The sequence below is a fragment of the Lithobates pipiens genome, unplaced genomic scaffold (genome assembly GCF_037356315.1).
Source record: "Lithobates pipiens isolate NorthernLeopardFrog02 unplaced genomic scaffold, aLitPip1_a1.2 Scaffold_27, whole genome shotgun sequence".
Classification (NCBI taxonomy): domain Eukaryota; kingdom Metazoa; phylum Chordata; class Amphibia; order Anura; family Ranidae; genus Lithobates; species Lithobates pipiens.
Window position 1 is genome coordinate 65,755,115 of NW_027507788.1, and position 27,924 is coordinate 65,783,038.

A 27,924-nucleotide genomic window follows, 5' to 3' on the forward strand; every position below is an offset into this window, starting at 1 on the left:
CAATCAGCACTGTCCACACAGAGGGTCAGGAGTCCTGCAGCCTCGTAGGACAGCCAGAGTGGAATGAAAACTCCTGCTACCGGCTTTAACCAGGCACTCATAGAAGTCACAAGATTGTGATATACTGCTGATAAAAAGGTATTTAGCAGTGTGTATTTACTAAAATGATTGCATTTCCATGTTCTGTGTACTGTGAGAAACCAGATATAGGGAATGCAGAGTCCTGGGTTAAGTAACACTTTACCCACTTAATACCTTTCCTATAGACAAAAGACGACTAGATGGTGGTTTTGTTATCCTGACTGGACATCCTATGATGTCCTGTCAGAAAGCGTCAATCACGTGGCCACGTGGCTTGATCTGTCAGTGGCTGTGTGCATGGGACATGGCCGATCAGAGTACCGACTCGTTGCAGATACTATGGGACCGCTGGTCACATGACAGATGTACACAATGGATTGCTTTCTTTTATGCTATCCAATGTGTACAACTGTGTTGCTACCTGTGATCGGTCAATTTGATCACATGGTACAGGCAGGACCAATCACAACCAATCTGGACAATGTGATTAGCGCTCCACCAATCACAGCTAATCACAACAAAACAGACTGAATGAATCAGTTTCTTGCAGTAAAATGATTGCTTATAGTAATGTAATGCACTGTTATAGCTTACAATAATTATCAAATCCAAATTTGCATTAGAAATAAATAAAGCTGTATTCTGAATTGTTTTTCACAATAGCAACGACAGTTTATCATTTCGGCAAGGTCTGCTGCAAAGTTCCCCCAATCTTCTGCTATAAAGACACTTACGACATTGATGCTCGGGACAGCACTCTGTTTCAGGGTCTCCAAGCAGCAGTGGTGGTCTGTTATCATCGCATGTGGGAATATTGCAGTCCTTTGGACATTCTGCATGTAAAGAATAAACAACACCTTGAACAGTTAGGTAAAGTACAGTCAGACATTTTATCCAAACAAGGCCTCTCATACCCTGCTTTGGTGCTGGCTATCTAGCCTGAAATGAAGATAGGTAGTTTGAATGAAATCTGTATATGATTGCACAGTTGGCCATGCTGCATAAAAAATAATTGGTATGGCTCTTAAAATGGGAATAAACACTTTTTTTTGGAGGGAAGGGGGAATTTGCAATAAAAGCAAATAATCTTCTGTTTTAAGAAGGCTCTGCTATGCTTTAGCGTAAAATGAAAACTGCATAAACTGAACATTTGTATAAAAAAATGAATAAATGAACTTCTTTACAGTGTTATCTAACAATAAATGACTTTACACAAGTCAACTTACGGCACTCAATAACTGGACAGCAGCGAGTCTCAGAAGATGGTTCTGTTACCACTGGTTCTGCACCCTTCTTCTTACAAGACACGGGAAGACAGGACACATCCCAGCATGACGGCTTTTGGAAACAAAAATGCAATTATGTGTAAGTGACTGCACATATGTGTAAAATCATCAAATATAGGAAAAAGTGTTAGTAGTAACTGAATGGCTAATCCAACCAAAAATATTCATTTATTTGACCTAGTTTCAGTGTCCTAAAAAAAACAAAAAAACTTGTTATTAAAGTGGGCCTGAACTCATTTGTTATCTGATAGGGAAACATATAAAAATGTTTTTTTGTTTTTTTATTTTGTACCTAAGCAGTCTCACAAAAAAGGTTATCTGTCCTAAATTCCTCCAGGAAAAGAGCAGATCACTTCCTGACATATGACAGTTTCCATGTAACCCTATCTTATAACCTCCTAGCTTTATATCTGCAATGTCAGCTCATCTAAGGCACTGCTGCCTCTGACTATTAGCATTTCATGAGCTTTGGAGTGAGAATTGAAGATGTCCCTACTGTGCTGCTCACTGTTCTGTTTTCAGGTAAGGAAGTTTTGTCTGAAGACACACAGGGCAAGAATCTCTCTGATTCTGCTTCATTCATTCTTTGGATCTGTGCTTCCTACACCTCTCCTGCTGCTTATTGATTATTGCCCCATAGTTATCCGATCACCAGTCATCTGCTGACATAAGTAGGCAAGGCTCTGCTGTTTTATTAAATGACAGCCACCACACTGTCTCTATGTCAGTAGTGAGAAAAGGATTAGGTACCAGAAGCCTACATGCATTAATGTGGCTCGACAGGTTTACGTTTTTTTTATTACCTTAATGCATTTTTTGCTTTAAAGTGGTTGTACACCTTAGACATTAAATATGAAATATGAACTAAGAATATTTCTCTATAGTGTTTTCTTGTCACAATTAAGAGCACTAAGTGTCAGTCTGCTGCATAATTTCCCTGCTATCAGAATGGTTCACTACTGACAATATTTCCTGACACCAAGAGAAAAAAAGGTGACAGTAGAGGGAGCTCCAACTGATTGACATCATCAGCTCTGTTCCCATGTGCTGTGTGGAGATGGATATATTCCTTACCCTCCAGAAAGCTCTCAGACCTTTCCTCACTGAGAAAGAGAACACTGCAGATAAACAGGTACAACCTATGTGGTTTACAACCACTTTAAGGAGAGCCCTCCAACTCCCCTTAAATATCTGAGTCTGATCTCCATCCATTGTTGTGCCCCAAAGCAGCATCTCTCTCCACGTTCTCTCATCTCACAGGACAGAGAGACAGCAGTGGGTGTCATTGTCTCCTATTGCTGTCAATCAACTCCTGTGATTAGGGAGCTGGGTGTGGGGACATGCTATGTCTGTCTCCATAGCAAGCGGTATGCTATGGGGGCTGTGGGGGCACTCACTCAAGAGGAAAAGCCAATATGGCTGGCATGGGACCTCACAAAAGGAGAAGCAGGGCTGCTCTGTGCAAATCCATTGCATAGAGCAGGTAAGTATAACTTATTTATTATTTCATTTTTGGAATCACTTTTCAGTATGCCTAAATGCAAAATATTTGCTATAGTTTCGGGCAGAGTGGACACTTGTCATTATTTATTGCTGTCTGTAACCCCTTCTATATTTGTCCTGTTTACCATTATCATTGAAAGTGAAAGTAAAAGAAAATCCCAAACATTGGGCTCTTCCTAGAAGAGTAATAGAGGGGAAATCTTCCAATATGGATACTAGTCCTGGTTACATGGGGTCCCCAAGGGGATTCTTTTAATTTGCAGGGATTTACTCTCAGTTCCTGTTTTGGCCATGCAATAAGAAGTGAAGGTAAATCTCTGCAAGGGGACACAGGTCTAAAAAAAAAAGTGACGTGGGTAAAAACCCTCACTTACTTTATCCAAAATAAAAACAAATGTTTTGCTTATACTTTTACTTTGCCTTTTCTTGCCTTTTTTGGGGGCACAGTTTCTAGAGTACAGGAACATATACATTGAATATACAGTATACAGTATATAGGCTGGTATTGCTGACCTATTCAATACTTTCTAAGTCCCTGGAACCTGAATGCATCAAAGCACAAAGTAAGAAGTTGTGCCAGTGACTGGGTAAAGCTCCATGGGATAAACAGAGATAACAGGCAAATAGCATTTTCTGAGGGGAAGTTCATCAATGCCAGCCTATGTATTTCTCTCAATGTATATTCTTGACTTTACCTGAGTCCACACCGCTTCCTTAGCACATTAACAAAATTATATATTGATGATAAAGATAACATCTTGCATAACTTACGGGAGGTGGAGGTGGAGGTGGAGGTGAAGCGGGTGCGGTCTATGAATGAACAGAAAGAAAAATGTCAGATGAAGCTAAAATTATCTTAAAATGCAGTCATATTTTGTCAGTGTTGTGATAACAGACACATTTTGTATCAAATATCAAATGTCCAGTTTTAAAGGATTACGTTATTGTGTATAATTTTTTATTTATATTGATAACTTTCAGTCGAATTTACTCATTGCATTTACATGCTCTGTTTATCATCTCTTTTCTTGTCTCAATATTTTAGCCATCCAGAAATGTAGATGGTAAGCAAGCATATTTAGAGAATATAATGAAATATAATTTGGGTGATATTACAATAATAATAACAATAGCATCAACAACAACAAAGGCAAAACTATACATTATAATGATTTAAAGGAAAAATATGATCAAAATAGCAAATTGAAAATGATGCTTCATGTTGGTATAATATTGAGTAATGACTTACAGTCTCGGGAGGAGGTTGCTGTGGTGTTGTTAGTGGTGCTAAAATGTAAAGAGACAAAATATCAGCTCTATATATTTTTACGGAATCACAGAACCACACTATATTAAGGTGCAGACACCAAAAATGTATACCATGGCATTTCTATCATCCCTTAGTGACGTATTTTTCTATTGGCACTGTATTTCAGATATTGTCGTGTATATAAATGGATGATGTATGGGGACCCATAAACAGTGCTAATTATTATTATTTTTTTTTTTTTTATGGGACCAGTCTAGAAGCAAATGGCCTTTCCTTGAGGCCTTCTTTAAAGTGGTAGTAAACCCATGTAAAAAACAAAAAGTTTATTCCTGCAATAATGTGCTAGTATGCACCATGTACTAGCATATTATAAGTGATTTACCTTGAAATGAAACCCTCCAGTGATGCATTGTCACTGTTGTCAGTGCTGCAGAGGCTTCCTTCTGGGTTCACGTGCTGCCACAGCTTGAATGACTGAGCAGCGACCACATCACTTCTGTGCAGGAGTGCGGGAGTCTCTAGCACAGTACACAGCTCTGAAGGAACAGCACGGGTACTCTGTTCCTTCAGAGCGCATACGCTAGTGACATCACCAGCTGCTGCCCACTACAATATCTCCTAAATGGTGTACGTTTAGTAGATATTCCCTTTATCTACAGGTAAGTTTTATTAAAAGCTAACCTGTAGGTAAAAGAAATGCAGAGCGTTTACTACCACTTTAAGTATGGAAGGCATGTATAATTACTTACGACATTCATATATTGGACAACACTCTGTATCCAGGTTGAAGTTCACAATTGGCTGCATGTTTCCACAATAGGGAGCTGCTGGGCATGGATCACACTCTATAAAACAAAAAACATATTTATGTTAATTTTATCAGTCAACCTTTTTGAAGTGTGTAGACAAAATGAATTCCTGGAGATTAACCTTCAATACATACAGAAAGATACATAATTTGATTGTCCAAACTGAATTTTCTCTTAGCTTGATTCATTTTGGTGAAGTACATGTTTATTTTGAGTTTTCACTCATGTGCAATAATTCAGGAAGTTGCAATAAAATCAGCGTTTTGCTTGCACATGAAAGAATTTTTGAAGTGAGCCTTGTCTCATTAACCAAGTTAATATTCTTTTTGTAAAGTGACAATGCTCTATCCATGTACTTAGTAAACCAATCAATTGTGCTTTCTACCTTATTTCAGTGTAAAGTTTGCTTCAAAATTAAAGAGAAACTTTCTCTTCCCTCTCTTTCTGCCTCCTTGCCTGCTCTTCAGGAAGGTCACTAGCGAGCTTGTATGACAGAGAAGGTGTCTGAAGGCAAACACCTTCTACTCTGCTCTTTCCCATAATGCTCTGTGACACCAGTATCATTAGTGCATTCTGGACTGGACTTTGAATTTTCAATATAAAGGTTGTATTTAAATATTAGAAGTAGATAAAAAAAAATGTTCTTCTAATTTACTATCAAAACAGTCTGAAATTACACTTACGGCATTCATATGCTGGACAGCAAAGGTCAGAGGTGGGAACCCGGACCACTCTTTCTCCGTTCCGTAAGCACACAGGCACATTACATGTGATATCGTGACATACAGGCTGGAAAGGAACCAAAGAATAGAATGTTGGTTGGCATACATTATTGTTATCTTTTCTCCTAATATAAGTAGGTGAGATATTACTTAAGTCATAATGGTACTTACAACAGGTGTAGTTGATACCACTGAAGGAGTAGTTGTTGGTGGAGGTGGGGGTACTGTTGAAAAATAAAATTTTCAGTAAACAGGAAGCTATACTACTACTAATATTACCAGATGAATGTTCTGAGATGTGTCTTTCATATCAGCACTGCTGCAAAAATGTCCTACAGATCTGTGAAGTTAAATTCCTTAGCACAAATAAAACACACACTGCTCTTTTAGTTTCCTCTACTATTGACAGGAAATGCCCCCATCTCTCCACTATATCCTACCCCCTTGTATCCAGCTTGTATAACTGTGTATAGCACACTCTATATAAACATCAATTAAATATCAACATCCAAACAACACAACAAGTATATTCAATAAGACAATGCAAAATGTGCAGTGACCAATAGCCCCCAGATCAATCAGATTTTATAATGTTAAAAGTTAAATGATAGCTAGGTGAAGATGCTATGAGTTGCAAGCACTTTGCCTTATTGAACAGACCTTATGAACTATATTGATACATCTGCTGAAGAGCAATGTATATCTAGCATTGTACTTACTACATATGTATGAGGAACAGCAAGGATCCTCTGGGTTTGGGATCTCTACTACTTTTTCACCATCTTTACAGTCTGCTGGGGGGCATCCGCTGCTTTCACAAGTCTGTAGGAAGTGAGAATTACAAAATCAGATCACTTACATTCGACAATCAATTTACAAAACATCTTAGAGATAGGAGTACATTTTAATCTCAGGTTGGAAAGGGGTTTTGGCACAAAAATACATTGTGAGAGGTACCATATAAATCTATGAAGGTTCTCTGTACAGGCACGGCCAATATTGCAGAGGATTAAGGAATTTAAAACATTAGAAGAGGCTGCAGCTGTGCTATTGAGGTCAGTAAACAGGGGAGAAAGAAGGTTTTAGAGGGCTACAGAGGGTTGGCTAGTTGTTAATTTTGTTAAAGGAACAATTGTGCTTAAACTTTCTAAACCCTAAATCCTTACTCTAACTAACCCACATTTACACTAAGATCTCAATGTGGAATACTACTGGTCTTACGCTGATTATTTTATATGCTATCCTATCAATTTGGTCATCAGGAAATAAAAAAATAAACTTACTGGTACAGGAGGAGGGGGAGGCTGTAAAAAAAGTTTAAATACATATTTATACACAGTAAATTTTATGCATGGAAACATTAAACCCTTGCTGCAAAAAGCAAATGAGTAAAATCCTATTGCATAGTTTAGGCACCGTAAGACCTACCATTACACACCTCAGATTGGTGCCAGTGCTTCCCAATACTCCAACCTCTGTATAATTAGATTAGGTGGAGTCATACAGGATTGCACTTTGGTGGTGGTTTTGGGGAATGCCTGTTTATTAGTACCAGGAAATTAGTCTTTTGCTGGTCACATTCACCCTTGAAGTCTTTTTGGCTTTTTCTATGCATTAAAACTTTATGATACCTAAAGTTACATTTTTTAAATGTGTTTTTGGATATATAAATTTTTTTATTTAAAATGTTTGTATCCAGGGAATAGTACAAAGAACACATGTATGCACAAAACGTATAACGATATATATGATACAAATAATAGGTGGTATCACACTTAAACAAAAGCAAATATCAGTTAAGTATTTTTCCATCACAGGTTTACCTTAAACCTGAACTCCTTGCAGATTGAAATACACATTAAAAGAAGGTACCAAGAAACAAAATTGGGAGTTTTGAGGTGCAAACAATCAAATCAAATTGATATTACACATTTCATAATTTTATTAAACAAACATGGTTAAAATGAAATACGTTTAAAACCAGAACATGAAAAATCATGCGGTCACAATACAAAAGCTGAAGTATCGAGGCAACCAACTTTTGTATTGTGACCGTAAAATTTTTCATGTTCTGGTTTTAATCTTTATTTATTTTAACCATGTTTGTTTAATAAAATTATGAATTAGTAATATCAATTTGATTTGATTGTTTGCACCTCAAAACCCCCAATTTTGTTTCTTGGTACTTCTTTTACTATATCTAGGAGAGGGGGTGCTTGTAGTTAAACCTCATGTCTCTGGTATCAAACCTAATTCCTATGAAATACACACTATTTCAGCTCTGTGTTCATTTATACATTAGTAAATGTATATTTTTAAATGCAAACAGGGTAACTAGCTTGAATCTAACCTGGAATCAACCTGTTGCAATGCCTGCACAGCAAACTTCAGACTGGGAGATGCAGAAGCAGAACAAAGAGCCAAAGGACAAATTACATGGTAACAGGTGGAGAGCAGATGTGACAGAGACATGAGCTGACAAGTCTGCTGCTTCTCCTTTCACTGTTCCGTCTGAGGCTTGGGGTTAGACAAGAGCTGAAAGTATTATGAAACTGCATTAGATAAAATTCAGATATCCTGTCCTGTCAGACGTGTGCTATGTGGCAAAGCTGTTAAAATTTAAGGACTACATAGACAAAAATAGAAACACTTTAGCAGGTAAAACAGCTCCCATGTATGTTCAGAAATTTTTTAGAAGGAAAAAAAGCAATAAGTCTTGACAGGATGCGTCAAATGTAAACGTTCCCCTGGGATAATGGGAGGCATTAGCAGTATCATGACACATTGCAGCGATAGGGACACAGCCTTTTGTAACAGAACATGCATAGTGAGCAAAAAACAAAACAAAACAGAAAACAGGTCATGAAATAACATCATAAGGCTACGTGGTGTGAGTTGGTTTGGGAACACTTCGTAGGATGTTGCTAGGTGAAATCCAGGAACCAATATGATTCCTATGAACCAAGATTGATTACCGGGGACCCCAGTCGGAGTTGTCTCGTAGTTAACAAACAGGCTACTGTCTTAGAGTCCTTGAAAATTAGAAAGATTGAGTTGTAGTTGTCTCGTAGTTAACAAACAGGCTACTGTCTTAGAGTCCTTAAAAATGAGAAAGATTGAGTTGTAGGATACACACTTGAGAGCATTTGTAGGTCTGACCTTAGGGGGATTGTGGATGGGGGGGGGCAGTCCCAGTACCATGGGCAGATAGATTGGTCAGAGCTGAAAGATTTGCATCTGGAGGAGAGTAGTTGAAAGCTGAAGAGTAAGGAGAAGAAGAAAGAAGAGTGAGGGGAGAAAAAAGATACGAAAATGTGTGTCATTGTCTGGGCAACCTCAGAAACAAGCAAGGTGAAATCCAGGAACCAATATGATTCCTATGAACCAAGATTGATTACCGGGGACCCCAGTCGGAGTTGTCTCGTAGTTAACAAACAGGCTACTGTCTTAGAGTCCTTGAAAATTAGAAAGATTGAGTTGTAGTTGTCTCGTAGTTAACAAACAGGCTACTGTCTTAGAGTCCTTAAAAATGAGAAAGATTGAGTTGTAGGATACACACTTGAGAGCATTTGTAGGTCTGACCTTAGGGGGATTGTGGATGGGGGGGGGCAGTCCCAGTACCATGGGCAGATAGATTGGTCAGAGCTGAAAGATTTGCATCTGGAGGAGAGTAGTTGAAAGCTGAAGAGTAAGGAGAAGAAGAAAGAAGAGTGAGGGGAGAAAAAAGATACGAAAATGTGTGTCATTGTCTGGGCAACCTCAGAAACAAGCAAGAGAGTAGGATGGAAGATAATTGGCTATCCGGGAAGGGACCAGGTACCAACGCATTAACACTTTGTAATTTGCACAAAATTCTGCGCAGCTGATTTTGTGGCAGCCCAGATGTTGGACCAATCTGTAGTGTCTAGTTGTAGGCCAAGGTCGGATTCCCATTTGTTTACATAGTGTAGAGATGTGTGTGGTGGTGGGTCTACCAGTTGTAAGTAGAAAGAGGAGATCAAGCCCCATGCATGGGGATCTTTCTTGCAAATACCTTCAAAGTGTGTCATGTCGAGTAGGAGGGGCAACCACGCCAGGGGCAAGGCAGACCAAGAGGACATCAGAGGAAGCAAGAGGAAACCAGACAAGTGGGTTAACATGGGTGGGTAGTTGGCTGAATACAGAGCAGCAGGGTCAGCGGTAAGATTAATGCTAAGATACAAAATGCATTGAGGTGACCAGGAATAGGGGAGGGTCTGCTGAAGCTGCAAAAGAGTCGACTGGGGTAAAGAGATGTTAAGGGCTCTAGATTTCTGTGGATTCATGATTAGTCCAGAAATTGCTGCAAATTGGTCCAAGGTTGAGAGAAGGGTGGGAGTGGAGTTAAGGAGAATTTCATCCGCAAATAGGCAGAGCTTGTGGTGAATGCAGCCAGTTTCCAGGCCCTTGATGTTTGGGTTGGAACATATGAGTTGGGCTAATGGTTCAATGGCAAGAGCAAAGAGAAGCGGGGCCAGGGAACAGCCCTGCCTATTTCCATGGTTCACTGAAAAGGGGTCAGATTTGTAGCCTGCATAATTGAGGTATGCTGTGGGGGAAGAATGTAAGGAGGAAAACCAGCAGAGAAAATGCGGACCGAAGCTCCATCTTTGTAATATGAATTGGAGATATGGTCATGAGAGGGCGTTGAATGCCTTTTTAATATCTAACGATACAAGGCAGATATGAGGGCGATGAGAATTGGCCACATGCGTTAGTAAGACTGCTCTTCGAACATTATTTCCAGCTTCTCTCAGGGAAATAAACCCCACCTGATCCTTTTGGATGAGAAACCTAACCCATGTATGTATTTCATCTGTTTGTTTATCTGCTTGCCTGGAGTTCAGCTATAAAAAGAGTAATGATGATGTGCAAAGTACAACCTTCAGTTGCATTCAAACACCAGCATTTGGCATATATGTTTGATATTATACTACATTCAGATTTTATTTGACACATTCTAGCTTTTTTGTACTTACTGGAGTTGTTGGTTTAGGAACTGAAAAATAAAAAGAGGAATATGGTATTACTATCTAGAATAGCTCAGCAAGCAAATAACAACTGTGTGTAGCATACTATATATAAACATCAGTTAAATATCAACATCCAAACAACACAACGGGTTTATTCAATAAGACAATGCAAAACTAAAAAGTGCATTGGCCAACAGCCACCAATCAGATTTTAAAATGTTAAACGTCAAATGCCAGCTAGGTGCAGATGTTATGGTTTGCAGCACTTTGCCTCATGGGATAGACACATAAACTACACTTATTTATTTCCTCATCTAGAGAAGAAATGGCAAATCGCCACCTGGACAGAGTTCATTTTACAACCAAGGACTAACACTGACCACGTACAGCACTGCTTATAACAAACAAAGCAGCGTAGTCACTGTACACAGTGCCTTCAAAAGGTGTGAATAATAAACCTTCATTCCACAGATTTCTTTTTGGAGAGGAATTATCCACAACTACCCTAAACTGTAAAAAATAACTATGGTTGCTTTCTCTGAAATATGTTTTCCTTGATTTAATATAATCACAGACAAATCTAGTATTTTAAATGTACAGGTGTAGTATTTTCCCTTTCCATTCATTTGCAATGTCACTTTGCATTGCTACTAGTTAATGTGCCTAATAATCAATATACTGTAAATGCAAACCAGCATAAGATTACCATGGGCTAGTGAAGCATCAACAACGGATGATGGATGATTTGACTTCCTAGATATCCTCTAATTTTCTTTCTAATTAAATTAAAGTCAGATTTCCTGTGTATGCCCCTCTGAGCTTATGTTATAAAATGTGATTCTAAAAAAGAATTTGTAGAATTCAGCTAGATAATCGGAAAAGAAAATATTAAGGAAATCGGTGTTCTTCTTTACTTTCCTTGGTCTAGAAACACTTTTTTGCACTTTATTACTTTGTTATTTCTGTCTACTTGCTGTAGCATGTGCTATATATTACAAAGATTTTCTTTGAAAATAAAGAATGCAACAAAATAAGATAATGAAGGTCAGACTTACTGCAGAAAATTGGTGTGCAGCAAGGGTCGTTAGTTGGACTTTGAATCTTATACTCATTTTCTTCACATGTGGGTTCAGGAGCGCAGGTTACATCTTTACAAATGTCCTACAATATAGAGAGAGTTGTACACTTTGAGTGGTCATAGGGACATGTCATGGGGTACAATTATTGCTACTAGACTGTACTTTGCTTCAATCTTATGTCAAAGCCTGTGATAAAAATAAATATAAATTCATTTTCAGTGCTATTTAAAGCTGCAGTGCAACATGGAGGCCCCATAACAGTTAATTTTTGAACAATACATAACAACATAATATATGGCACTGAAGGCACATTGCTACTTTGGCTTCAAGTGCATGCTGGGATTATTATCTAGTACCAGTTGTATGGTTGAAAACACACTGGCCGTGATCCTCACCAGCACACCTGTATTCACAATATTAAGAATTTTTGTAATTATTCAAACACATTTTGGTCAAAGTAAATCAACCTAAAAAATATATTCCAGTAATAGATGAATAATTTTGGCTGCATTTCTTATTTTTTTTTTTGGGGGGGGGGGGGGGGGCTCTGGTGGTCAGATATTCCCTCCCAAGTTTCTGAACTCACCTCACTACTTAGTCCATTACTAGAGAGTCATGCCCACATTGATGGGTACTAATTATTCATGTATTTTTTTTACAGTATCAGGAACAATATATTAAAGTTAGCATTACACCCATTTTAAGCATTACAATGGCCATATGGAAAGGTGGTGCCAGAAACTGTGATGGGGATATCTTGCCAATAGAGGGCACCCTGAAAATAAGCTGAAGTATGAACTTTGGGTGGACTTGACTATGAAGTTTTGTGACAGATGAAAACTTACAGGAGTTGGAGTTGGTGGAGGTGCTGAAAAAGATAAAAAAAAGTATACAAATTAGCTTTAGAAAATGTTATAAAGCAGTAAAGTATCACAATAACCAATCACATTTAATTTTTCAGTGCTCTGGGAAGCTAACGTCCGATTTTTGGGTTGTGGGGTTTACTCTACTTTGTACTCTGTTATTGAATGAGGGTCACAACATAGTTCTGAGGGAGGTCAGATGGGCAGGAATGAGCTTTCTGACAGATGATCTTTTTAAAAAAAAACTTTCACACTCCTAAACATGTTTATTTAGACGTATGGCAATCAAGGCAAAAGATCTCCCCTCTGGACCTCCTGGCTATGCCCCGGCCACAGAGTTCCACTGTGCCTGCTCCTTTTTTCAAAATGTGAAATTATAACCAGAGCAGGTGGGTGCCACTAGTAATGCTAAGATATCAGTTACAGATACAAAGTCAACTAGAACCCAAGGCAAAGAACAACCATCCGCCCATCCCAAAATCAGTACCTAATAATGAACTGATAGAATAGAATAGTTTCCAGTAAGACACACATATCATCTAATAATACATGAACTAAAAACGCCCTTATTAATCCAGTTAACTGATGTTTTGCAGCTGAAAGCTAAACCCACAACAGTAAAATCACTCTGTATATTTAGTAATAAGCACAGATATTTCCTGGTTACTATGATCTACGATGTATGAGTGGAATGATTAGCTAGATTGATCAGCTGACTATGTGTATTTAGCGGGCGTTCAACGTCACGCCGTCGCCACTGATGAAGTCCCACCCCTTTTGAGAGGTACCACGTACGGAATACCACATGACCGAGTTTGTGACGTCATCTGCTTTACCACACGCTGATCTGGGCATGATTGCTCATCGGAACTATATGCATGTTACCTAGCACTGGGGCGCAGTGCGTGCTAATGTGAGTATCTTTGTTGTTTTAAATAAATGTATAATTTTAATCAGAGATCACTAGATGCTGCTATTCTATTTTTTATATGATACATGGAGTTACTATGATGAGGCTACGCTAATGGGATATGAGATATGACGAGCCCTAGGAGTGACTAATAGGAGCTGGATCCATCTGTTAACCCTGAAGGGAAATGCTGTTTGAGACCTGTCTGATCTTTCAGGGGTCCATTATCTGAGGTGAGAGGCCAATCCTGTCGCTGGTGGAGGGGATCACTAAAGTCACCCCAATTTGTTGGATAGATCACCTGACACACGGGACTTCTTTCATTGATCTCATCGTTCCTTCTGAATTACTGATGTTTATCAGACATTCTGTTTAGATAATTACTATTATGCATTCATTATATTTTGAGTTTGTACTAGGTTTAATATCTGCATTGTACTGCCTTTCTAAAATTGTATATTTAGTAAAGCATGCTTGCTATACTCACTGTGGAGCCTAAAGCCCCTTATACACTATCAGATTTTCTGCTGATTTTTTCCTTCAGATTTACCAAAACCATATAATATGAGGTCAAACCTTAGGGTTTAAATTTTTATGCAATCAGGCAGGCCCTATCACTACATGGTTTTGGTAAATCTGAAGAAATAAATCAGCAGAATATCTGATAGTGTGTATGGGGCTTTAGGAGTTAATCCTCTGCATTATGTAAAAAGGCTGTTTGATTCCATCTTCACTGATCCTCCCCTTCTTCCACTGTCCCCGAAACCATCTCCTGATAGAACAGAGCATTGGGGACAAGCTGCACATGCTCAGTTTGGTTTGTATTGCTAGAGAGTTTTTTTGCCTTGGGAGAGTGTATGTGATCAGCACAGGGCCAATCAGCACTGTCCAAACAGAGGGTCAGGAGTCCTGCAGCCTTCTTGGGACAGCCAGAGTGGAATGAAAACTCCTCCTACCGGCTTTAACCAGGCACTCATAGAAGTCAAAAGATTGCGATATACTGCTGACAAAAAGGTATTTAGCAGTGTATATTTACTAAAATTATTGCATTTCCATGTTCTGTGTACTGTGAGAAACCAGATATAGGGAATGCAGAGTCCTGGGTTTAGTAACACTTTAACCACTTAAAGCTTTTCCTATAGATAAATGACGACTAGATGGTGGTTTTGTTATCCTGACTGGACATCATATGATGTCCTGTCAGAAAGTGTCAATCATGTGGCCACGGGGGCAAGCAGCGGCTCGATCTGTCACTGGCTGTGTGCATGGGACATGGCCGATCAGAGTACTGACTCATTGCAGATACCATGGGAACGCTGGTCACATGACAGATGTACACAATGGATTTCTTTCTTTTATGCCATCCAATGTGTACAACTGTGTTGCTAGCTGTGATTGGTCAATTTGATCACATGGTACAGGCAGGGCCAATCACAACCCATCTGTACCATGTGATTAGCGCTCCACCAATCACAGCTAATCACAACAAAACAGACTGAATGAATCAGTTTCATTCAGTAAAATGCTTGCTTATAGTAATGTAATGCACTGTTATTGCTTACAATAATTATCAAATCCAAATTTGCATTAGAAAAAAATAAAGCTGTATTCTGAATTGTTTTTCACAATAGCAACGACAGTTTATCATTTAGACAAGGTCTGCTGCAAAGTTCCCTCACTCTTCTGCTATAAAGACACTTACGACATTGATGCTCGGGACAGCACTCTGTTTCAGGGTCTCCAAGCAGCAGTGGTGGTCTGTTATCATCGCATGTGGGAATATTGCAGTCCTTTGGACATTCTGCATGTAAAGAATAAACAACACCTTGAATAGTTAGGAACTATTCAATGAACAATAAACTGTATTTTTTCTAAATTAAAGGTAAAGTACAGTCAGACATTATTATTATTATTTATCCAAACAAGGCCTCTCATACCCTGCTTTGGTGCTGGCTATCTAGCCTGCAATGAAGATAGGCAGTTTGGATGAAATCTGTATATGATTGCACAGTTGGCCATGCTGCATAAAAAATAATTGGTATGGCTCTTAAAATGGGAATAAACACTTTTTTTGGAGGGAAGGGGGAATTTGCAATAAAAGCAAATAATGTTCTGTTTTAAGAAGGCTCTGCCCTGCTTTAGCATAAAATGAAAACTGCAGAAACTGAAAATTTTTATAAAAAAAAATAATAAATTAACTTCTTTACAGTGTTATCTAACAATAAATGACTTTATACAAGTCAACTTACGGCACTCAATAACTGGACAGCAGCGAGTCTCAGAAGATGGTTCTTTTACCACTGGTTCTGCACCCTTCTTCTTACAAGACACGGGAAGACAGGACACATCCCAGCATGACGGCTTTTGGAAACAAAAATGCAATTATGTGTAAGTGCCTGCACATATGTGTAAAATCATCAAATATAGGAAAAAGTGTTAGTAGTAACTGAATGGCTAATCCAACCAAAAGTATTATTTTCTTCAACCTAGTTTCAGTTGTTTTAAAAGGAGGATTCATTATTAAAGTGGACATAAACTCATTTACTATCAGATAGGAAAACAGCTAAAAAAACATTTTTGCATCTAAATAATATCCCAAAAATTGACTTTGTCTTGAATTCCTCCAGGAAAAGAGCAGATCTGTTCCTGACATATTACAGTTTCCAAGCAACCCTATCTTATAACCTTGTAGCTTTATATCTGCAATGTGAGCTTATTGAAGTCACTGCTGCCTCTCACATATATACAGTAGTTTCATGGATTTTGGAGTGAGAATTGAAGATGTCACTACTGTGCTGCTCACTGTTCTTTTTTTCTGGAAAGGACGTTTTGTCTAAAGGCACACAAGGGCAAGAATCTTTCTGCTTCTGCTTCATAAATTCTTTGGATCTGTGCTTCCTACACCTCTCCTGCTACTTATTGATCATTGTCCCACAGTTATCCAATCACCAGTTATCTGTAGGACAGCTGTGACATGACTAGCCAAAGTTTTGCTGTTTTATCAAATAGCAGCCTCCACATTGTCTCTATGTCAGTAATGAGTATAAGATTCGCTATACTCTGCATCAAAGTGGTTGTAAACCTCAGACATGAAATATGAACTAAGCATATCTCTCATATTCACTTCTGACAAGTTCTCTTAACACCAAGAGAATAAAGGAGACAGTGGATGGAGCTCCAGCTGATTGAGAGCCTCAGCTCTGTTATGCGTGTTGTATGAAGGAGCCATGTCCCTTCCCTCAAGTCACTTCTCAGATCTCTCCTTACTGAACTCTCCAGAGTGTGACTTCAGCCAATCCGCCCCCTGTTTTCTAACAGCTCAGACAAGCTTTATAAATTCTGCACTTTGAACAGATATGTAAAGAAAAGAAGACTGCAGATAAACAGGGGATACACAGAGATATGTTTCCCTGAGGCCAATCACTTCACTGGTAAGCATTTACAACCACTGTTAGGTAAAAAACCTTCTGTGAACAAGGTCCCCCCCCCAGCCTCCTTAAATAGTTATCTGAGCCTGGTCTCCAACTGTGCTCGAGAGAAGCAGCTCTCTCCCCTCACATCTCACAGGACAGAGAGACAGCAGTGGGTGCCTTCCGCTCCTGCTGCTGTCAATCAATCGTGTGATTAGGGAGCTGGGTGTGGGGCTGGGTCATGCTGTCTGTGTCTATGGATGCAGGCAGCAAGACTCAGGGTCAAACTTGCATGAGTGCCCTCATAGCAAGTGCCTTTCTATGGGTCACTGGCTGAAGAGGAGAAGCCAGGAGGGCTGGCATGTAACTTCACAAAAGGAGGATCAGGGCTGCTCTGTGCAAATCCATTGCACAGAGAAACTAAGTATGACATGTTTAGTATAAAAATCAAGGTTTAATATAGTTTTACAGTATACCTAAAGGCAAAACATTTATTTTAGTTTTGGAGAGAATGGACACCTGTCATTTTTTATTGCGGTCTGTAACCCCTAAGGGAAATTCACCTTCTACATTTGTCCTGTTTATTGTTGTCATTGGAAGTGAACATAAAATAAAATCCCAAACCTTGGGCTGTTCCTAGAAAAGCAATAGAGGTGAAACCTCCAATAGGGACACCTGGGGTCCCAAGGTGATTTTCTCAATTTGCAGAGATTTACTCTCAGTTCTTGTTTTGGCTATGGGGCAGGAAATAATGGTAGATCTCCCCAAAGAGCTTGTAAAAAAAACTGACATGGGTTATAACCCTCCCTTACTTTATCCAAAATAAAAATAAATGTTTTGCTTATAGTTTACTTGAAGGTTCTTTGCCTTTGCTTGCCTTTTTTTTGTTCGGGGGGAGACACAACTTCTAGAGTACAGGATACATTGAAATATATACAGTATATAGGCTGTTATTTCTGACCTACTCAATACTTTCTAAATCACTGGAACCAGAATGCATTAGACAAAGCACAAGCTAAAAGGTTGTGTAAGACTCCACTGCATAAGCAGTGATGGCATGCATCTAGCATTTTCTGCAGGAAAGTTCATCAATGCCAGCCTGCATTTCTCTCAATGTATATTCTCTACTTGATCTAGGCTCCAAAATCCCCACTGCTCCCTTAGCACAGCGGTGCCCAACCTTTTTGTCTCCTGGGACCTGTTACATGGCATACATTTTTCTTAGGGACAGGGGGGCAGCGGATTGGGGAAGATGGTGGTTGTGGTGAACAGGGATGGAATATTCACCAAGTCTGTCCTCAGCCACCTTCACACCTCAACCCCCCTTTACATCAGTGTCCACAGTCCCCCTTTACATCACAGTTCCCTTTTTAAAGCAGTCCCAAAGTTTCCTCAGTTCTGCTTCACATCACAGTGCCCCTCTACAGTTCAGTCCCCTTAATTAATGAATGAATTAATTAATGTAACAGAGACTGCTCTGTAAAGGGGGCACTATAATATAAGTGGGGGCTGTGACATAAAGGGCTCTGTAATGTAAAGGGGGGCTGTGATGTAAGGGGTGCACTGTGATATAAAAGGGACTGCACTGTAAAGGGGACACTGTAATGTAAAGGGGGCACTGAAAAGGGACACTGTAACTTTTCCTCTCTTGCTCAGGACCTGCAGGACAGAGGATGTTAACAGTCCATGTGTCCTCTCCCAGCCCCTCCACCCACCAGCCTGATCAACAATGTCATCCTATCAGCAGGGCAGGGGGCAGGAGGAGCTCTCCATTACGATCTACAGCTCCTCCCGCCCCATGCCCCGCTGATAGGATGACATTGTTGGGCCGGGCTGGTGGGCAGAGGAGCCAGGAGAGAACACACAAATTTGATGCACAGCAGGAGGTAAGCAGCGACCGTGGCCTGTGATACCCTGTGCAGACCAGTCAACAGCAGGCCATGGGCTGGCATCTGGGTTGGGGACCCCTGCCTTAGCGTATTCAAAAATATATTATACATTATAAAGATAACTACTCGCATAACTTACTGGAGGTGGAGGTGGAGTGGGTGCTGTCTATGGATGAACAGAATGAAAAATGTCAGAGTTAAAATTAAATTAAAACACAGTCATATTTTGTCAGTGTTATGACAACAAACACATTTTGAATCAACTGTCAAATTTTAAAGAAACATATTATTGTGCATTATTTTTAATTCTATATGGATACGTTCCAATCAAATTTACTCATTGCATTTACATGTTCTGTTTACAGTGATATTATTTATTTCGTCTATTATTTACTTCCTTGTCTCAATATTTTAGCCATCCAGAAGTGGATGGGACTATAAATACATATAATTTGGGGAAAATAATAATAAAAATTGTAACAATAACATCAACAACAAAAATAATATACGTTAGAATGGTATATAATAATAAAAAATAAAAAAATAGCAAAATTAAAAAGATGCTTCATGTTGGTATTGAGTAATGACTTACAGTATAGGATGGAAGTGTTGTCGGTGGTGCTAAAATGTAAAGAGAAAAATGTAAGCTCTAGATATTCCTATAGAAACACAACACGCATTTTAGGTGTAAAGATGCTCAAATTACTACATGACCAATTAACACTTCATCTTTCTCCTGCATTAGGAGAGCAGCTACTATTATAAGACTGTGTATGTGCTACTCCCCCTAAATCAGTGTGGGACCCAGCAGTATAAGGAGGTTCCTATCACATATTTTTTCTGGTACAAATCTTTCCAGCCATGACATGAAGAAGGGACAGAGATCATGAAGGTCTTAAAAATTCTTAACTCTTTCAAATGTGTCTGACTAATAGAGGTGCTAAAAATCCAATTTTTACAGAAAAGTTTGTGGATTTTCTGAAATTGTAAGAAGTAGTATTATATGGTAAGCTTTGATACAAATACATTTTTTTTTTTGTGTTATTGTAGGATATTTTGTTATTATTATGATAAATGAGAAAGTTCAATTCAGTTTAAGAAATGGATGGTCAACAAAATGCAGGGTTCTTTTTGGAAAATCTCAATCGAGTTGAATATCTAAAGGAATACAGAATGTTTGCTTTGCAAAATTAATGTTCACTTAGTTTTAGATGAAGCCATCTTCAATCCAGTGATTTTGTTTAATTTTTCTTTTCACGTGATTGGGTAGTCAAAGCGAACATAGATCTACTTTAATCAATTGAACATTTGCTACCCCTTTAGCAAATGAAACTCGCAATGTCAGTTCTAAAATTATGATTTATGTTTCTGCTGAAATCTACTAAACTCATGGATATTCAAACATGTTTAAATGTTGAAAATGTGTATGCATACTTACGACATTCATATATTGGACAACACTCTGAATCCATGGTGAAGCTCACTTTTGGCTGTGAATCACCACAATAAGGAGCTGCTGGGCATGGGTCACACTCTGTAAAACCAAAAAATTGTATTGTCATTTTACAAGGCAATTATTTCAGGAGTGTGTAGGCAAAATTAAACTTTGCAGATCTACCTTCATTTGAATAAGCCAAAGTGAATGTTCACTTAGCTTAGTAAAACATGTTAATTTTGAATTACCCTCATATGCAATCATGCAGGAATTTAAATAAATGTTTGCTTACACATAAAATAATTATTGAACTCAACACAACCTCACCTCATTGAATATATTAATATATTACTAACTGTCTCGTTTTAGCAGTGTAGTGTTTTGCTTCAAACCTACAGAGATACTTTAGATCTCCCTCTTCTTGCCTGCTCCTCAGACAGGGCACTAGAGAGTTTTGATCACAGAGAAGGCGTTAGAAGACAACCAGCATCTGCTTTCTCTTTAAAGTGTAACTAAAGACAAAACTTTTTGTTTTGGATAGAGTGGAGGGGGATCAGCACAGCTGTCAGGTTTTATTGTTGTCTGTTTCCTCATTAGGAGATTTCACTCTCTCTATTTTTCCTGTTTACTGTTATCATCAAAAATGAAAGTAAAAGAAACTCCCAAATTTTGAGTTGTCCCCAAAACAGCAACAGAGGTGAAATCTTTCAATGGGGACACTGGTTCTGGTGACCCTGGTAACAGCCAGGGGTTCCCTAGTTTTGGAGGGATTTCCTCTTATGTTGTGGCTATGGTACAGGAAGTTAAGGGAAATCTGCCATACAAATGGCAAAAAAAGGAAAACAAAGGGTTATAATCCTTCCCTCTATTCAAAATGAAAAAAATAGTTCTGCCTTTAGTTCTACTTTAAGAAGTACTTAGTTATCTGTGATACCAATGTCAATAGTGCATCCTGGACTGGACTTTTAATTTCCAATATATATATATATATATATATATATATATATATATATATATATATATATATATATATATATAATTATATAGACAGTGTTTAGATATTAGATAGATATAAAAAGCATCACTTTTGGATGGAAATATATCTTAAAACTTTAAATCATTACAGTTTTTTTTTTATTTGCTCAAAAAATGTCCACAAACACACTTACGACATTCGTATGCTGGACAGCAAAGGTCAGAGGTGGGAACCTGGACTGCTTTTTCTCCATTCTTTAAGCACACAGGCACATTGCATGTGATACCGTCACATTTATTCTAGAAAAGATACAAAGAATAAATGTTGGTTGTTACATATAACTGTAAGCTTTTCTCCCAATATAAGCAGGTAGGATATTACTTAAGTCATAATAATACTTACAGAAGGTTCAGTTGGAGGCACTAGAGGAGTAGTTGATGGTGGCGGACCAACTGTAGAAAAAGCATACATTTTACATCAAATAATAAATTAAACTACTACTATTATTACCAGATGCATGTTATGTTCTGCTACAGCATCTGTGGAGTAATGCCATGTACATACGACCGGTTTTCCCATCGGAATAAACTCTGAAGTTTTTTCTGATGGATTTCCTCTGAAGCTGTCTTGCGTACCCATGATCCCACCAAAGTCTGATCGTCAAGAACGCGGTGGCGTACAGCACGTAAGACTGAACTAGAAAAAGGAAGTTTAATAGCCAGTAGCCAATAGCCTCCGTCTCGTACTTGCTTCAGAGCATGCCTCGTTTTTGGTCCATCGGAACAGCATACAGACGAAATTGGTTCCATCGTAAATATTTAAAACATGTTCTATTTCTAGGTCCATCGGAATTTTCAAAAAAAAAGTCAGATGAGGCATAAACACGTTCAGAATATACGATGAAAAGATTCCATCAGACTTTTTCTGTCGGACATTCCGCTCGTCTGTACACAGCATTAGACTCCCTAGCACAAATGTACACTGTTGTTTCATTTTTGGGTATTGGAGCCCTATTGACAGGAAACTATACCATCTTTACACTATGTACTACCCCTTTTTATCCAGCTGTGTCATGACTGGTGCAAAAAGCTGTATTTTTACTTCAAACATGGAAGGAAACTGTGAGCAAAATTCAGGCTAAGGCTGATGAAGGAGATTTTTTTGGTTTTTAAAGGACTGTATTGTTGAAAAATTATACTGTATACTGTATAATGCAGTAAACTGCAATTTTCATTCAAGCATTTCCTGAGAGTTTTACTATTTCTACAATGTATGCAATTTGTAAAGTTTTTATGATCAATAAAAAAATACTTACTACATATGTATAAGGGACAGCAAGCATTTTCTGTGTTTGGCATCTCTACTATTTTTTCACCAACTCTACAGTCTGCTGGTGGGCATCCGCTGGTTTCACAATCCTGTAGAAAGTGAGAGTTACAAAATCATATCTCTCTCTTTCGATAATCATATATGCATCTTAGAGATAGGAGAGCATTTTAATCCTAGGTAAGAAATGGGTTTTTGTATTGTGGATGTAAAAAACATGATAAAAACAGTCATAGATTTGTATGGGAGAGTTTTCCAAATCTATGAGAGTGCACAGGCATGGTTAGTACTGAAGTGGACTTCTGCTGCAGGGCTGTAAACATTAGAAGAGCCTGCAGCTCTACTATTGAGGTTAGTAAACAGTGGAGGCAGGCTTACACTTAGATCTGTTCAGGATGGGTACAGAAGGTAGGTGGGCTATTTTCTGGTTCTTTAAAAAAATGCGCATGTATTTTAACCTTCTAATGCCCAGCATTGCACTAACATTTAAAGACCTACATTTACACCTAGGAAGTTCTCAGTGCAGAATACTACTTATCTGACACTCACTACTTTCCATGTTATACTATCAGCTTACTCATCGGGAAAGAAAAAAAAAAAAAAAACTTACTGTTACAGGAGAAGGGGGTGGCTGTAAAAAACAGATGCATGAATGAATATTTATATACAATACACTTAATCAATGCCAATGTTAATGATGTAAACAAACAAAAGTAAACCAATGATGGATAGTAGGCACCAGAAGATGCTAGTACATACCAGTACATACTACAAATAGATGTCAGTGCTTCCCAAAGCTCCAGCCTTTGTATAGGTAGATAAGGCTGAGGCATACAGGATTTCACTAGCAATCCTAGTACAGGTAAATTATATTCACTCTTGAAGTCTGTTGGAAGAGCTTTTGGTATGCATTGTCATCTTATTTAGCCTAAAGCTATATGACATTTTTTAAAACATCTTTTTGGATATACTCAACATGTATTAAAAATATTTGTATCCAGGGAAGAGTACAAAGAGTACAAGCACATGTATGCACAAAATATACAATGATATATGATACGAATATTAAGGGATAAAAAGCAAATAGTGCATATTTTTTCCATACATTCCATCCAATACAGGTTTACTTTAAAGCTGAACAATGGGCAATTGTTTTATAGAAATATCCTTCTATAGTGTACACTTGCCTCAATCCAACGAGCTGAGTGTGATTTATGACTGCAGTCTGATTTCTTTCTGCATGAGCCATTTCTGACAGGTTGTGCAAATTTCAAGGGATCGAGGAGGATGGGGAGAGAAGCTCCAGCACACAGCTTGTGATTGACAGACTCAGATGTGCATGTTTCCCTATGAGATTCTATATCCCTTCTCTCCACTCATGTCTCTAAATACACTCAGCTCTCCTCTGAGATATGCAGTGTGTGGCACCAGATCCCTGCTGTTTGCCTGTTTGGCAATCAAAAATTTTATAAAATCTGTGCACTTTGAATGGCTGTGGGTAAGATATGGCTGAAAATAAACAGCTTATGTAGAAGGATTTTTTTCATCTTTGTGTATAACCTAAGCCTAGTCACTTCACTGGATATATGGAAGGGTTTACTACCAGCCAGAAAGCCTTCAGTTGATATGCAGTAGGGCCTGATTACACATAATTATTTTTGTCATTCAAAGCTCAACCTGCATTTTGTAATATTTTACCCTCCTTGTACTTACAGGAGTTGTTGGTTTGGGAACTGAAAAATAAAAAGAAGAATATGGTATTACCATCTAGCATAAATACAGCAAGCAACTTACAACTGTGTATAGTATACTATATATACATAACTGAATATCAGCAACCAAATAATATGACAAGTTCATTCAATAAGATACTGCAAACATGCAAAGTGCAGCAACCAATAGCAACTGACCCAAATTTAAAAATATCAGATGATTGACAGGTGCAGATGTTATGGTTTGCAGCACCTTGCTTTATTAAACAAACCTGATGGCATATACACAGTAGCTAAATGTGTTTAAATTCCATGTCCAGTGGGGAAATGGCAAGCCACCACAGAGGACGGAGTTTATTTTACAACCAAGGACTAAACACTGGCCTTATACAGCACAGCATATAATAAACACAGCAGCATAGCCACTAAGTAGAGTGTCTTAACTTGCATTAACTTATTATTGACTTGCAATTAACTTATTATTGACAACCGCTGCAGATCACAGCCACAATGTGGTGCAGGAAAAGCAAACAGAACGTGGCTTTCGCACATCACGACTGATGTGAACTGGTCCTTTGGCATAACCATTCTGTTTGCATTGCCTAGAGGCGATTCAGTTCGCATTGTGCGCTATATAAGTATTTCATTCATTCATTCATTCATTTCCAGCACCATGTTCGAAACCCATTGTGGCTATAATCTGCAGTGGGCGTCAATAATAAGATAATCACAAGTCAATAATAAATTAATGCAAGTTAAGATACCCCAAAACACAGGATACAAACACAGTGAGTTTGCATGCACTGGATTGCACGGTACAGAAGTATCATGCAATACAGTTGCAGTGAGTTTCCAAAAGTACTGCATGCCCTATTTTTGGTGCGCTGTGGTGTGATTTCTGCCCATACAAAATTAATTGCATGTGTATCTCACAAGAACACACAGCAAGTTCCTGTGGGATTCCTGGTGTGAACCAGCCCAAAGGGTATGACTGGCGGCACATAAGCAACCATCATTCCACAGATTTAGTGAAATATTTTTCAAAGAGGAAATATCCATAACTACCCTAATGTGTGATAATTCTGCTGAGCCTAAAAATGTTATTTTCCATGAACTATGCTTTCCTTTGTAAACTTTGGAGCCTTAACCTAATCCCTAGCACCACATTTACTTTCCATAAACAATTTTGATTCCCTATAGTTCTCCCTCTCTCCTGCCATAGAAGTACTGTATGTCATTACTGACTGTGCTGGCCCAGCTACTCCACCCTCCTTACCTGCCTATATAAACTTTTATGTAGCTACTGGGGTTAATGCAGAATGGGGCACTATATATTGCCACTTGAGTGACAGCTCTGAGTCTGCCGGGTCTGCTGACATTAATTTCAAGATGGTGGGGCCCATTAGCTGTCTCAGACCTTTTGGATGTCTACACAAAGGAGGCTTTTACAGGTAAATAACAAACATAAAATATGTTAAATCCATATATAATCTTATTGGAAGATTTTTGATGAAATTAATAGCCTGTTGGCAGATTCTCCTTAATTAAATTGTAAGCTGGCATAGGTAGGATTCTTCTTTATGATGTTTCTGTACTTGTTTGTCTGGGTCCTTTGAATTGTTTACGACTGCTGTAAGCATATGTGCAATGGTAGGGTGGGTGAGCCTCACCGCCCATCTTCTGCATAAAAGGTATGCCTCGCCTTGTAATTCTGGGGCGTGCTCCATCAGCACCCCCAGAACTGTGATTGAGCTGTCATCTACAGCTCACTGTCACATACTGATAAATAAAGAATGTAACAAAATAAAATAGTAGCACTTACTACACAGGAATGTCTTGCAGCAAGGGTCATCTGTTTGACTTTGAGTCTTATATTCATTTTCATCACATGTGGGTTCAGGAGCGCAGGTTATTCGGCTACATGGAGTCTACAATATATATATAATAAAAGAGGTGTAAAATTAGAGAGGTCATAGGGACACATTATAGAGTACAATTATCATCAAAAGACCTATTTAGCTAAAATAAGCTATGAGGTTAGAGTCAATTCATAAAGATATGTAAGGCATTTTAATGCATTGTTATTTAAACTTTTAAAAATACTAAATTTATAATAATAATCACCCCATCACTGTAGAATTTATATTTTCTTCCAAGAAACTGATAACTGAATAATGCAATCCTTTGATCCTGAGTATTTTATGTCACACTTGTGTAGCACCCTCACTGTTACTAGTATAGGAAAATATAGTTTGGCTCCCCTGCAGGCAGAGTAGCATCTGTTAATCTTGTTTAGGAAGCTATGCAGTGCTTCAAAGGCTGTGGCTCTGTTAGCCCCGCTGTCTTCTGGAACTCTCTGGATATTTACACAACATAGTGGGTGGAGGGATAAAGGCTGCGGCATGAATATTTATGGAGTTTCTGCCAATCCCCTGGTAGGCAGGGTCCAGAAGGTCAGGAAACAACCAAAAAATATTTAGGAGACTTGCAGTCTTAAAGCAGAGTCTGGGGTCTAGTGGTCTGGAGGAGACCCCTGTGCTGGGTACTCTGCCACTGAAGCAGAAAAAAGCTTCAAATCTTCACTCAGCCCAGCCTGAGCTAGGCTTAGCTGCAGACAAGACAAGCCAGGAACAGCCTACCCAGTAGAGAGGTAAGTCCGGCATCTTTCTAGATTTGAGAAACTACTTAAAGGGGACTGAGTGAGTACAAACCATCATCACACACAAAGGTACAGAGCTGGATCATGAAGGCTTTATAACAGTGAATCTCTATACGTTATACATAGTGACATAAAATATGCTACTGAAAGCACACATCACGTGCGTGCTGCAAAAAATATCTAATACCATAATGTTTGGAAACATACTGAGCATGCTCTTTGCCATCACATATATATTCACAATTTCAAAGAACTTCTCAGTATATTTCAATAATTTTTTTTGAAAAATGTATATCTATTTTAATGATAATTACCATATGCAAATTTCCCAATGAATAGGGCCAATCTCTTTAAATCCCCACCCTCAAAAAGACACAGTTTAAAGGAACAGTCCACCCAAATATATAGACTGGATGATCAACATTGGAGTGGTTTCTTATTTCTCTTGGGGATTCTGGTGGCCAGATATTTCGTATTTTTCTTTTTTTCCTGGAGACTCTGATGATCAGATATTCCCACCCATTCTTCCTAAACCCACCTACTTTTCCCATTACTTGAGAGTCGTGCTCACATAGTATGTACCAACGTTAACGTGACACCCATTTTCAGCTTTATATCAGCAATAAAGAGAGAAGGTGCTAAGAGAGAATGGTGGTAATAGTTTGCCATTGGAGGACCCTTTGAAAAAAATGCTAATGTCCAATCAAAATTAAAGTATGAGCTTTGGTTGGACTTGGCTATGACGTTTTTAGACTGGTGAAAACTTACAGGAGGTGGTGTTGGTGGAGGTGCTGAAAAGGAAAAAAAATAATCTTAGTGCATAAATCAGCATCAGAAAATGTTACTGAAGCAATAGCTGAATAAAACAAAGTGTAACATGGAACAATAACCAATCGTTATTAATTTTAAGTAATATCTGCCTTAGGAAAACTAACATCAGAAGCTTGCATGTTTAGGCTTATATCAATCGAGGCATAAAAAAATCTTCTTTTTGCAAATCCTG

General features: G+C 38.5%; 1 protein-coding gene across 34 annotated transcripts in view; it reads right to left on the reverse strand.

Annotated features, from left to right (window-relative positions):
• The window catches only part of LOC143933905 (uncharacterized), a 259,725-nt gene that overhangs the window by 76,358 nt on the left and 155,443 nt on the right, over positions 1-27,924 (reverse strand). For 33 of the 34 annotated variants that reach the window (XM_077457035.1, XM_077457039.1, XM_077457040.1 and 30 more), the window contains 24 exons: positions 27,690-27,712; positions 26,085-26,190; positions 24,264-24,283; positions 23,161-23,181; positions 22,540-22,642; positions 21,627-21,676; positions 21,418-21,523; positions 20,252-20,347; positions 19,406-19,434; positions 18,953-18,979; positions 15,764-15,875; positions 15,217-15,315; positions 12,587-12,609; positions 11,718-11,823; positions 10,669-10,688; positions 6,955-6,975; positions 6,391-6,493; positions 5,843-5,895; positions 5,633-5,738; positions 4,890-4,985; positions 4,120-4,157; positions 3,642-3,680; positions 1,308-1,419; positions 816-914 (listed from right to left, as the gene is read on the reverse strand). In XM_077457035.1, coding sequence (XP_077313161.1) covers positions 816-914; positions 1,308-1,419; positions 3,642-3,680; positions 4,120-4,157; positions 4,890-4,985; positions 5,633-5,738; positions 5,843-5,895; positions 6,391-6,493; positions 6,955-6,975; positions 10,669-10,688; positions 11,718-11,823; positions 12,587-12,609; positions 15,217-15,315; positions 15,764-15,875; positions 18,953-18,979; positions 19,406-19,434; positions 20,252-20,347; positions 21,418-21,523; positions 21,627-21,676; positions 22,540-22,642; positions 23,161-23,181; positions 24,264-24,283; positions 26,085-26,190; positions 27,690-27,712 — 1,608 coding nt within the window. The remainder of the gene's footprint in view (positions 1-815; positions 915-1,307; positions 1,420-3,641; positions 3,681-4,119; positions 4,158-4,889; positions 4,986-5,632; positions 5,739-5,842; positions 5,896-6,390; positions 6,494-6,954; positions 6,976-10,668; positions 10,689-11,717; positions 11,824-12,586; positions 12,610-15,216; positions 15,316-15,763; positions 15,876-18,952; positions 18,980-19,405; positions 19,435-20,251; positions 20,348-21,417; positions 21,524-21,626; positions 21,677-22,539; positions 22,643-23,160; positions 23,182-24,263; positions 24,284-26,084; positions 26,191-27,689; positions 27,713-27,924) is intronic. The other variant, XM_077457049.1, reaches the window with a different exon arrangement.